The 13,846-nt window shown below is 38.0% G+C and overlaps 1 protein-coding gene across 3 annotated transcripts in view; it reads right to left on the bottom strand.

Annotated features, from left to right (window-relative positions):
• Window positions 1-13,846, bottom strand: part of LHPP (phospholysine phosphohistidine inorganic pyrophosphate phosphatase) — a 190,875-nt gene that overhangs the window by 19,906 nt on the left and 157,123 nt on the right. The window contains exon 8 of one of the 3 annotated variants that reach the window (XM_081955459.1): window positions 12,670-12,694. The exons of the other annotated variants lie outside the window; for them this stretch is intronic. Coding sequence (XP_081811585.1) covers window positions 12,685-12,694 — 10 coding nt within the window. The 3' untranslated portion in view covers window positions 12,670-12,684. Of the gene's footprint in view, window positions 1-12,669; window positions 12,695-13,846 lie in introns of those variants that run through there. 3 annotated transcript variants of the gene reach the window in all.

Here is a 13,846-nt window from a genome sequence, read left to right as displayed (position 1 = left end):
TTTTTAAAAATCCTAGCTATCAATTATCTACAGTAGTGCTTTTCAACCTTGGCAACTTTTAAGACATGTGAAATTCCCAAAATTCTCCAACCAGCATATGATGGCTGGGGAGTTTTGGGAGTTGAAGTCCACACATCTTAAAGTTGTCAAGGTTGAGAAACACTCATCAACAGTATTCGACTTGTATTTCTGTTTTCATGCTTCGTTGTTTTTGTTTTAAAAAAAATTGTGGTTAGATGAACATTCATTTAAGTTGATTGGCCAATTGACTGACTGACTCAATGAATGAATAAAATCTTGCTCAATATTTGGAATTGGAAATAGCCTAACAAATGTAATTCTGAGTAGACAAAAGTACCCCTGACTACTTAGGCAACAGTTAGTTTTGGATCTGGTTAGTTACTACAAAAACAATGGACAGGTTTTGTGTATATCAATGCCTACCTCAGGTGTGTCTGTTAGATAAAGGAGGATTTATTTGCAGTCGCAGTTGCTTTAAGAAGCTCATTGTTGCTTCACTGGAACACCAAGCAACCTACAACATTGATATATATTTTTTACTGAAAGACAATGGAGATCAATCTAATCTATAAACCAAAATGCTGGCCATTGACCTCAAAGATCATTATATAAGAATTCCAAAATTTTCAAAGTTTCAAGATGCAAATGACAAGATCTCAAAGGTGAGGACATTGAATTTTTCTCAGATATGACGACTTCGAAAGATTCTGTACACTAGAAGGATTGCCTTTATGCAAGATCCTCCAATGGTATTCAGTACCTGAAAAAGTTGCCCATTTTACCTAAACCAGTTTAGGTTTTGCTTATTTTCATATGCCATTGATTTTTAATTTAACTTTTGCTCTTTTTTTTACTATTCTTTTGCTGATTTTGTTCATATTTAACTGATGTTTGTTTTTGCCATTGCTCAACTCCTTGAGTTCTTCCTTAATTTTGAATAGGAAGGATGTATTCACCATAAATATCCTGGCCATAATGCTTCTAAAATATGTCTCTATTTTAAAGCCCCAAATGAAGAGCTGTAAGATGCACTGCATGTTCAACTATTTGACCCACAGTTTAAATATCTGGGCTACATTTCCTGTAATGTGATGGGACTGGCCTTGAATAAAACTAAGAAATATGCTTGCCTTTGTATTATCTTGAGTGAGGGTCAAAAGATGCCAATATAATTATCTGTTTACATATAGCATATGCAATATGAAAAGAGCCATTACAGAAGTGATTAAGCTTACAGTTTCACAATCAGTTTTAATGCTTATTTTCATAAGTTATTAAAGGTCTTCAAAATAATTTCAGTTTCATGCTCATATATATGCCTAGACGTCAAACAAAAGTCTTCTTTAGGTTGAGATCCACTTCTGATGTCTTCCTGGATATGTCTATTTCTGTTATGGTTGGAGAGTTGGGTGAAACAAGAATACAGAAAAAAAATACAGTTTGGATGAAGAATATGGTAAAAAAAAACCTTCTCTATTTCTAGAGTGCTAATACTTCAACTTTGCATCTAATAAATTGAAGTGCTTAAGTGAGTCGGAAAAATCCTAAGTTGTGGCTAAATTCTCTCTCTATATAAATAGTGAACACAGAAGGCCGCTATTGAAACATCCGGGTCTTCCATAACACCTCAGCAGTGGCACAGGCTGATAGCTTCCATGCCACGCCACATTGAGGCAGTAATTGCTGCAAAAGGTGCCCAAACCAAGTACTGACTACATATGCATGCTTATACTTTTCAGAGGTCCAATATTGTTCTATGTACAATCCTTGTTTTATTGATTGCATGTACGGTAATATTCTAATTTTCTGAGCTCGTGGATTTGGGGTTTTCATGAGCTGTAAGCCATAATCATCACAATTATGACAAATCAAGGCTTGAACTATCTTGCTTTGCATGTAATGAGTCTTATCTCATATATTAGTTTCACCTTTTAAGTTGCATTACTGAAATAAATGAACTTTTGCACGATACTCTAATTTTTCGAGTTTCACCTGTATATTTTAAGCAATTCTCAGGTATGAAGAACCAAAGAGATTTCTTTTATGAACTTTTCTTTACTTTTCCAAGCATTTGAATGTAAAACTTTTAAAGAGGAAGATTTTAAGAAGTTGGGCAATACAATTCTAGATAAATCCATGATTAATGTTGATATTAGTAGTTATTCTATTAAAATAAAAATACATGCATTTTTCTAGTCTACGTGGAGGCTCCATGAGTAACAAGAAAAAGGAATTTTGCCACCTGCGATTCTCAGTTATATATCCAGCACTGAGATCAGTTAAGTATCTATTTGTGGCCTGCAGCTTTAGCCATGATAATTAATCTCATGTGGAAATTGCAGTGTTTGCTAGGCTCACAGTATGTTAAAAAAACAAACTAACCCACAAACCTGAGTGACAAATAAGATTAATAAGAAAATTCAAGCATACCTGAGACAATTAAAAGAGATAGTTTGATCTAATGGTTAAGGTGCTGACCTAGGAACTGCATTAGGCAGGAAAGTTGGCTGGGAGACTTTGGGCCAGTCACTCTGTCTGAGCCCCAACCTACCTCACAGCGTTGTGTTGTTGGGAGGAAAACAGGAGGAGGAAGAAATATTAGATATGTTCACTGCCTTGAGTTATTTATAAATAAATAATAAAGGGGGGAAGATAAAAATTAATAAAATAAAATAAATATATATTTCTTAAATCACATAACAGCAGAAAGAAGGATAGTGTTGAGAGCATTTCTGAAATGGTTCTTAGGCTCTTCCACATGCCCTCCTTGTTATATAGCCATGATGGCGAACCCATGGCATGCGTGCCACAGGTGGCACACAGAGCCATATCTGCCGGGCACACGAGCCGTCAGCTCCAGCACGCATTTTCAGCCTTCTGGAGGAGACCATTTTCGCCCTCCCCAGGCTTCAGGAAAGCCTCCGGAGCCTGGGGAGGCCGAAAAACGAGCACAACGGGCCTTCCGTTGGGCCCGGTTTTTGGCCCTCCCATGGTTCCAGAGGCTTTCCTGGAACCTGGGGAGGGCGAAAGTGGCCTCCCCCAGCCCCCTGAAGGAAATACCAAGGTCAGCTTGGAGGCGAGCAGTACGGCATGTATGGGAGGGGGGAAGCGTGGGGAAAAATGTGCGTGCATGCGCATGTGGGAGGGCACTTTGCATTATGGGTGCCGGCATGCATGCGTGCTATCACATGCGCACACTCACCTTTTTGGCACGCAACAACAAAAAGGTTAGCCATCACTGTATATAGCATTCTTGCAGCCTTCTGCAATTGACTTTTTCTCTCATAAAGACAACATTTCTCAGGCATTATGTCCTGAACAGTTATATATCCCTTTGCTGCACTTGTTCAAAAGCAGGAAAACAATTAGTAGTAGAAATATCCATGGATTCAGTCAGTTATAAAGGTCTGGATTTAAAATGATGAGGAAAGGTGGCTAGATATGACATTGTTCTGTTCTTGCAGTGCAAACAGTAGACAGCTGTGCTTGCATACTTTCCTCATTTCATTTGAACTTTCCTGAAGCAGGGTGGGTTGGGGTGGAGCTCCTGCGAGAGGGGAGTCAAAGAGATCCATAGGACTACAGTAGAGTAAAATTGTCTCGTTTCATTTGAACTCTCCTGAGGCTGGGGAGTGGAGCTCCTGGCTGCGAGAGGGGAGACAAAGAGATCCATAGGACTACAGTAGTGGCTAGTAGAATCATATATCTATAAACCAAAAATAGCAATAATACATTCTGGGTTAGTGCGCTTGAGACTGTGATTTTATTTTATTTCAAAATGACCGGCTTAGTTCAATGTAATAGTTGTTTTGCACCTGTCTTTCGCAGTACTCCTTTCAAATTTGGATACTATACCCTTTGTAAACAAATTACTAGACTACACAGACACATTACCTATCTTGAATCTCTAATCTGTGCTCTCCAAGCAGAAATTAGGTGCCCAATTCGGCCATTCCATTCTATGGAGATGGCACACTACCAGCCCCCTCTACCGCAAAGATCCCGCAAGAGAAGAGCAGTCTGGACAACTGTGGGATCTGCCATGGTGAGAGCTGTGAACCATAAACACAAAGCTTTGCTGTTTCCCAGCATGACAGATATAGTGCCCTAGCTGACCTTAACGGGGACACTAAAGTGACAGGTCAAGGTAGTTGTGATAATGATGACTCAAATAAGCAGGGGACCGTGGTCCAAAACGAAGAACTTACTTCAGAAAGGCAAAAGTGTGAATCAGGTATCACACATCAGTCGCACAAGAAGAGCAAGATATCCAAAAAGAGAAGTCACCTTCTGGTTGGTAATTCAATTGTAATGGATGTAAATTTAGGAAAGGATCTGGAGGTTTCTAAAGAGGTCAGGTGTCTGCCGCGTGCTACTGCCAGCAGAGACAAGAGGCGTATTCTTAAGATAGTCAAGAATGCAAGTAAGGACTGTGATGTTGATGCTATTTTACATCTTGGCACAAATGATCTGTCCCAAAAAGATGTACTTTCTGTGCAGAATGATTTCCAGAGCTTGGGGTATGAACTTAGTAGTATAGGTTGTAGGCTTATCTTCTCAGAGGTTATACCAGTATATAAGGAACAAAAAGGGAAGGCCAGTGTGTAGCAGATTTTAATGTGTGGCTAAAGAAGTGGTGTAAAAGGGAAGGCTTTGGTTTTATTAGTCATGATGCCTGCAGCTGGTCCAATGAAAAACTGTAAAAAGAGATGGTTTGCACCCATCCAAGAAAGGGACTAAGTTACTTGGCATTAAATTCACAGATTTTCTGGATAAACATTTAAACTGAACAGCGGGGACAGAGAATTAATTGATACAGAACATCTCTGTCCCCAGCAATCTAAAATTCATAGGGTTATCAGTGCATGTAACATAGATGTTTGTGCTGGTAAGATTATCAGTCCTGCTGTCAAGCAAAACCAAGCATTTAATAGTGAGTGCCATACCATGTGCACGAATCATACAAGTGGCAAGAAAATAGGGGCAGTCAGCCATAACACAGGTTATGTAGACAGTAAACACAGGGTCAATCAAAATGAACTCAAATGTCTATACACCAATGAACAAAGAATGAGGAATAAACAGGGTGAATTAGAAATTCAAGTAAAAGAGGGCAGATATGATATTGTTGCCATTACAGAAACTTGATGGGATGAAACCCACAATACAGCTAGAAGGATTTAAATTATTTAAAAGAAATAGACCAAATAAAAGAGGAGGTGGAGTTGCACTATATATAAGAAATAATTACATCTCTACAGAAATAGAGCACAACATTGATGAGAACTATCTTGAATGCATTTGGGTCAATATTAAGGGGGGGGGAAACGACATTGCCATAGGTCTATACTACAGGCCACCCAACCAAGCAGAGGGAGTAGATGAACTTTTTGCTAGTCAGCTAACTAAGGTATGTAGGAAGCACACCACAATAGTAATGGGGGATTTTAACTACAATGCCGTCTCCGTGCTGTACCCGGGCCTGAAACCCGACTGAAATGGATCCAGGTAGACAGCTTCATCCAGGTACTGGGGAAGCTGATGTGCTATCACACTCTCGACAACCTTTGCTATAAAGCGAAGGTTGGAGACTGGACGATGGTTGGCTAAAGAAGCTTCTACATTTAGGCAGGAAAAACGAAATGCACAGGTACAGTATAGGTGGTACCTTGCTCAATAGTAGTAACTGTGAGAGGGATCTTGGAATCCTAGTGGACAACCATTTAAATATGAGCCAGCAGTGTGCAGCAGCTGCCAAAAAAGCTAACACAGTTCTAGACTACATAAACAGAGGGATAGAATCAAGATCACGTGAAGTGTTAATATAAGGCCTTGGTAAGGCCACCCTTGGAATACTGCATTCAGTTTTGGTCACCACGATGTAGAAAAGATGTGGAGACTCTAGAAAGAGTGCAGAGAAGAGCAACAAAGATGATTAGGGGACTGGAGGCTAAAACATGAGGAACAGTTGCAGGAACTGGTTATGTCTAGTTTAATGAAAAAAAGGACTAGGGGAGACATGATAGCAGTGTTACAATATCTCAGGGGTTGCCACAAAGAAGAGGGAGTCAAACTATTCTCCAAAGCATCTGAGGGCAGAACAAGAAGCAATGGGTGAAAACTAATTAAGGAGAGTAGCAACTTAGAACTGAAGAGAAATTTCCTGACAGTTAGAACAATTAATCAGTGGAACGGCTTGCCTCCAGAAGTTGTGAATACCCCAACACTGGAAGTCTTTAAGAAGATGTTGGATAGCCATTTGTCTGAAACGGTATAGGGTTTCCTGCCTAGGCAGGGGGTTGGACTAGAAGACCTCCAAGGTCCCTTCCAACTCTGCTATTGTATTGTATTCCACGGTGAAAATGTCAAATTATACTTCCAGTGTAATCCATAGGATGGTTCATATGCTCAATTCCTGATTACTAATATGCTGAGGCTGAATATTGATCCATTTCACCTTTCTGTTTCATCATTATTTAATGTGGCTTATAATGTTGCTTAGGTTGCTAGCTTGTAAACTAACATTAAACCACAGATCCTTGTTTTGGATGGAACAAGTAAGTGTTTTAGACTTCAATCAGAATGTAGGAACTGAGAAAAGGGAAGGCAAAGGTGTGTAGGAATAGCTAGGAAGAAAAATAAAGGAGAGGAGAAGCATGAATGTAACTCTATTCCAATTCCATCAATGAAGCCCAGAGTAAACTGAAACATTCTGTCATCATATCCACCCCAAGTCAAGTGGAACTCAGGCAATTCAAACAGCAGAATATTCATAGCAAATAATAATAGTAATAAAAATTCCTACTCTTTTGCAGCTCTGGAAAGATCAAAGATACAATGGCTTAGATAAAGAATACTTGGCTTAAGAAATCAAGCAACCATTTAAAAAACAGCAATTTAGGAATTATGCTGGCCAGACTAAAGCAACAGAAAATGGATTAATGAGTATGTTCAATGCACATATTTAAAACTTTCTAAAATATATTTAGATTACTTTAATACCCTCCACCTGGATGTTCTTTGTAAAAATGTTTCACTTCCCTGTTAAGTAACCTTGAAGCAATTCTCTCCTTTACAAATTACAGAGCTGGACTGGTTAGCCCCTTTTTTATACAAATCTCAAAAAGATTTGCAGAGAATCTAAGGAAACCTACAGAAAACCTAGTGAACCCAGAGGTAAACTCTTGTAGAGAAGGCCTTGTGTCAAGAAACAAAGATTGGTTAATCCAATCCATCCAACAACCTAATCTCGTTTCTGCATCCAAGCCAACCAACCAACCAAACATATCTTAGGGTCCATACATATTTAGCAGTAGCAGCACATTTAAATGTAGCCTTAGATGATGGATTCCTACAATTCTTAGTTTACTGGACTCCAGCAATGTTTAATTCCTCTGAGGCGAACTATGGATTACATACAGTGCACATTCTATATTTATATGGAAATTTAAATTTAAAAACAGTACTGGAAGAGAGAATGACATTCTTTTTTTAATCATTATTTATTGATTTACTTCTTCCTCAAAGCAATGGATGGAAACGAATCAAGGAGAGAAGCAACTTAGAACTGAGGAGAAATTTCCTGACAGTTAGAACAATTAATCAGTGGATCGGCTTGCCTCCAGAAGTTGTGAATGCCCCAACACTGGAAGTCTTTAAGAAGATGTTGGATAGCCATCTGTCTGAAACGGTATAGGGTTTCCTGCCTAGGCAGGGGGTTGGATTAGAAGACCTCCAAGGTCCCTTCCAACTCTGCTATTGTATTGTATATGCAAAGAAAAATAACCTGAATTGCTTTATTTTGTTAAGAGAAAACTTCTGGAAACATTTAGAAGAGAAAGGTTTTGAACAGAAAAGGAACATAAAGCAAAAAATAAAATAAAAAATCCCCACCTGGTTTTCTTCACTTGTAGATTTCTGTGTCTGGTTTTCACAAAAAAGTTGGAGAGGGTAAGTTACATATAAATGAAACAAGCCATGTTTACATCCAGGCCTCTGAAAACTTTCTCAGGCCTTAATGCATAATATCTTCCAATTTCCTATTGCTTTAAAAGGTGAACATCTTCACACCTCTGAACTATTCGTACATTTTTTTCTGAACTAATTATGAACTGAGAACTGTCACAGTGTCAGGGGAAAAAAACTTGAGTCTAACTCAGATATTTCTTTTCTTTTAGCTTTCGAAGAAAATCTGAGTGGATGGATTCATTCCAAATTTTGCTCTGCTTTAATGATAATTTTTGCAAACTTTATAAAAAGAAACCAACCATCAATCAATTTAACTGGCTTTTTTCTGAGCTGGAATCAATGGTTGCTTTGCTTTTCCATAAAAGCAAATAAAAAGTTGAAGTATTACATGGAGATGCATTACATTTGGAGAAGTCCTAGTTAAGTAATAAAAGCAACGTATCTTTTCAAAGCAGCATAGAGAAGAATTAATTTATAGGATTGTGCAGTGCTTTGGAGTTGAAGGCAAAGTGGTATTTCAAATCAGTGGGGGCACAAATACATTTGTTTGCAAGTTTTAAACTAGCCTTGTGTTTTCTCAAGACAAAATGTGCATTCCATGCTTCAGAAGAAACCCATCCTTAATTTCAGAATTGGTTCATACAACACATTAAGCCATAATAGACTTTTTTGTTTGTTTGTTTTGGCTTAGCGTGTAATGTGATTTAATTAAGCAAAACATAGTTTAAAATGCTATATAATCCTTACAGAATAACAGAGTTGGAAGGAATCTTGTAGGTCATCTAGTCCAGTGTTTCCCAACCTTGGCAACTTGAAGATGTCTGGACTTCAACTCCCAGAATTCCCCAGCCAGCATTCGCTGGCTGGGGAATTCTGGGAGTTGAAGTCTAGACATCTTCAAGTTGCTAAGGTTGGGAAACACTGATCTAGTCCAACATCCTGCTCAGGCAGGAGACCCTACACCATTTCTGAAAAGTGGCTGCCCAGTCTCTTCTTGAAATCCTCCAGTGATGAAGCACCCACAACCTCTGAAGGCAAGCGGTTCCACTGGTTAATTGTTCTCCCTGTCATAAAATTTCCCCTTATTTCTAGGTTGAATCTCTCCTGGATCAATTTCCATCCATTGTTCTTTGTCTGGCCTTCCGGTGCTTTGGAAAATAGGCTGTACCTCTCCTCTCTGAGACAGTCCCTCAGATAATGGAATACTGCTAGCATGTTACCCCTGGTCCTTCTCTTCATTAGACTAGCCATGCCCAGTTCTTGCAACCATCCTTCATATGTTTTAGCATCTTGGTCTTAATAATTTAACATGAATAAAGCTGCATCTCTATTTTCCTTGAAACCATGGCATTATTTACCAGTCACTCCTAAAAAGTGAAACACTTACATCCTGTATTTTCTATTTTGAGTTATCAGCTGTGTAAATCATCCACTTGTGATTATCCCCAGAGACTATTTATCTCCGAATCTATCTAGTTCCTCCCATAGCTACAGAAAAATCTCTAACTACGGAACCCCAATTCTCAACAATTATTAACTGTAAAGAAGATTCTTTTTTCTTCATGTGCCCTAGTATTTATCTTTTCAGAACATTGTTTTAGTAATATCATTCTTCTTAAATACGATTTAATACCATGACCTTCTCCTTAACTTCATAAAAACCCTGGGAGGTAAAGGAAGCAAACAGAGAGAAAGTTCAGGGTTTTTGAGACATGTGATATAAAACTACACGTGGAATACAGTTCTATTTCTTTTTCCAATGCAATGGTATCTTAATTTACTTCTATTTGTTTCTGGAAATATTGTTTGCAGTGCAAGATTGAGATGAAGGTCGGGAGACTGCAGCCAAGAGGAAGTGGTGTGCAGCAGAAAACTAAGCCTGGCCCCAATTTCTGGCATGTCCCAACTTGTAGACTAGTAGCTATGAACAATAAGAAAAGCAGAGTATTTAATAGCTGTAGTACATCCTCTGTTGTACAGCTTTTTGTTTCAGGACTAAATAGAGATTTGATTCATTCCTCCAGCTTAGCCACTATTCTACACTTATATTAATATTTCTTTCTAATTTGACAATTAAAACTAACATTCTGCTTCAAATATTCTTTTCTTCCATCCACTGAATAAATAGGTTGCATCTGTGATTTGTTCATATCATTTTACACTGTTGGTAAAAATTCATGTCATTTTAAATTCTAAAAAAATATTTCTACATAGACTAGTTTATTAATTTAGCAGGCAGAAAGTTTGGCTAAAACAATTATGCCTGACTTAGCATTTTCTATGTGAAGGATTTTTATTTATTTAATACTGAGCTATGGAACTTTACTTAAACCATTAGTTCCATGTAAGGTTTTAAGTAGCATAGGTCACTCTACCGCCATTGGCAGTGGAAAAACACAAGATCCATTCTTTATTTCCAAAACATAGAAATTACAAAAGTAAACAAGCAGTAGATGGGAACAAGGCCCATTGAATACTTTACAAATTGAGCAAAGAGGTCAAAGTTCACAAAGCACATATTTTATGTAAGTCCAAAGAAAATTGTGGGCTTGCTGTGAAATATAACAATCTGACCACTATTTCAAATTTTTCATCGTGTCAAAAGGACCCCATGCCAAGTCCCTTCCCATTTATTTTGCTCTGTAGTCATAAAAACTCTGCATATCATGAGGCCTGCTTGGATAATATGGAGGGTAATACACTGGGCTGCAATTAACCTGGTCACTCAAGCAAGGCAGGTCATTGTGAATAAATCAAACCAAGTCAGTGCCCCAGGCTGACATTTGGAAGCTGTCTACTTCCTTCCATGCCTTTGTATGCTTGTACTGACCTTTACTGATGTGTATTGCAGATGCAGGAATACCACCACCTCAACAGAGTGAACTAATTAAGAGTTGCCAGATAAAATTAAACAAAACCAAAACAATTAGTGGCAATGATATAGAGACTATCTTAAAAGGAAAGGATGACATGCAGGATCAGACTTGCCCAAGTGATCACCCTGGGCGATCTGTACTATCTTTCCACAAAATCAGAACCAGGAAATGGACTGACTCGACAGTTCCACCCAACCACAGATGTGTTATGTTAACAACTACAGTTGTAAGATCCCCTGGAAAACCCAATTGTAGCCCTTCTTTTAAGAAAATGTGATTCTTGATTCCCCAATTAATAACCCACAATGTTACCCAACTCCATTTTTAAACAGTTGGCTTTTATTCATTTAACAACTTTTACTATCTACTATCCCAGCTTTACTTCAGCTCTTTCAATCAAGGCTGCATCTCCTTCATAATTCAATGGCTACTGTAGCGCACAGCACAAAAGAACATTTTTCTAAACCTTAATTGTGCCCAGTTGTGGCTTACAGCCATGATAAGGTTCAATTCTAATTAATGTTCATAATTGCCTACTTAATGACGTATGTTGTTATTCATTATAAGAGCTATCTGAAGGTTTCCATGGTCTGCTTCAAAGTTAACTGGAAGATATCTATGGAGATTCTCAATCATCCAGGTTATGGTTGTCCCAAAGATGCTTTTTCAAAAGGTCACTGGACTTTGTCTTTTAACTTCTCATTCAAGTCATTTAACTTCTCATTCAAGAAGCTTCAGTGCTTGGATGAGAAGCAAAATGTCTTCAAGGAAAAACAAAAAGTCCATTTGCCTCTTGGAAAAGCACCTTTGGACCAACCATGACCTGGATGACTGAGAATCTCCATAGATATTAAGAACTGAAGAAGCATCTTGGATGAGAAGTGAAAAGTCTTCAAGGAAAAAACAAAGTCCAGTGGCCTTTTGAAAAAGCACCTTTGGGTTAACTGGAAGACTGAGTTATTCAATTCAAATTTCTGTATGTTCTTCCCTCTCTTTCATTTCTAGTTGAGTAGTACATTTTAAAAAGCAAATTTGGTGTAGTAGTAAAGCATCAGACTAGAAGACTGTGAGTTTTAATCTCATTTTAGGCACAAAGTCAGCTGGATGATTTTGGACTTTCTCTTAGCCCCAGGAAGGACACAATGGCAAACCACTTTAGAAATACCTTGCCAAGAAAATTGCAGACTCCTAGAATTGGACATGAATTAATGGAAGAAAAAAAAGAATGAATAAAACTCAATATAGAGAATTCCACTATTTACTTTTTCCTGTATTAACTATTTACCTTGCCCAATTTCTTAACCAACTGCTAATCTCTTAAAGGGTACTTCTTTTGATGCCAATATAGTTTCTTGCTTCTGGAGGATCGCTGATGAAGGGCCTTGTCAAAGATAATGATAGATGATAGATAGATAGATAGATAGATAGATAGATAGATAGATAGATAGATAGATAGATAGATGATAGATATAAATAGATAATTTTTATTGGCCAATTGTGATTGGACACACAAAGAATTTGTGTATTAACACAAATTACTGAAATGAAACAATGTTGAAACAGATGTTGAAATAAGGAAATTGTACGTCAATACAGTCATCACGATCCACAATTTTGTAAGAGCCTCATAGATGCTATGGGTTATGAAAAAAAAATTGGCTTCTTTTGACAAATTACCTTAGCATACTGTGGGGGTTCCTGAAAATAAGTACTGTTTTCAACGGTGGTTCCAGTTTATTGATCCAATACAAATATCGTTAGAAGAGATATTTGATAAACAGGAAACAGCATGACTTTTTTTTCTTGTCTGTGCTCTCTTCTAACTCATTCTGAAAAGTGCATTAAAAAAAATATTAGCTAAATATCGTTAACTTGGCCAAATAAAGATTTTCCAAGTGTGGGCTTGCAGTAATGTTGAAAATTAATTTACTGGATGCCTGGTTCTTGTGTGGCTTTTTGACCTAAGTCATCATTCAGAAAAGAAAGAGTCAATATTTAAACTGAAATAAAACTAAAATTAAAATGCAGAAAGTATATGAGGAAAAATAAATATTAAAATGCAACTTCTGATCAATTGAAAAGAAGTATTGCTGAAACATTCAAGCCTCCCAAGAGAGCTACTATGATGATGTGTTCAGAGCAGGCTTACTTACCTGGGACCTAAAAATATCCTGGATTGTAAATCCTAGATAGAACAGTGAATTCTAGTCCCTATCCATCTGCACAATTTAAGTTTGTGAAAGGCTAATTCTTCAGTTAAGATCAATCAAAGTCAAGTTCAATGATTAGGGTCTAATCCAAGCCATATTCAAATCTACAGTACTTGCTCACTATGTTGTTATGAGGATAAAAGGGGAAATGGATGAAAGAATGCATATGCTAATCTGAAATTTGTGGAGGAAGACCAGAATTTTAAAAAAATGTAATATATGATGTGAACCAGTGGTGGAATTCAAATTTTTACTACTGGTTCTGTGGGCGTGGCTTGGTGGGCATGGCATTGGTTGGTGGGTGTGGCTTGGTGGGCATGACAGGGGAAGGCTATTGTAACATCTCCATTTCCACCCCCACTCCAGGGGAAGGATACTGTAAAATCTCCATTCCCACCCCATTCCAGGGGAAGGTTACTGCAAAATCCTCATTGCCTCCCAATCAGATGGAAGTCGGGAGGCAGAGATAGATGGAGGCGGGGCGAGTCAGAGGTGGTCTTTACCGGTTCTCCAAACTACTCAGAATGTCCGCTACCGGTTCTCCAGAACTGGTCAGAACTTGCTGAATACCACCTCTGATGTGAACTGGGCTACATACTTGCATTACTTTTAAATTGACTATGTGATTGATATTATTTTACTTATATTCCAATTCGATAGTGAAGCCTCTGATACTGGGCAAGCTGTATTAATAAGCTGAAATACACAAATATCCAAGGAACAGCATGTTTTCAATCTTATTTAGAAAGTAAAGGTGTTAATTTGGCTGGT

The sequence above is a fragment of the Natrix helvetica genome (assembly GCF_964273705.1).
Source record: "Natrix helvetica genome assembly, chromosome: 5".
NCBI lineage: Eukaryota > Metazoa > Chordata > Lepidosauria > Squamata > Natricidae > Natrix > Natrix helvetica.
Note: the sequence above shows the minus strand (reverse complement) of the source record. Positions and strands in the feature narration are given on the sequence as shown.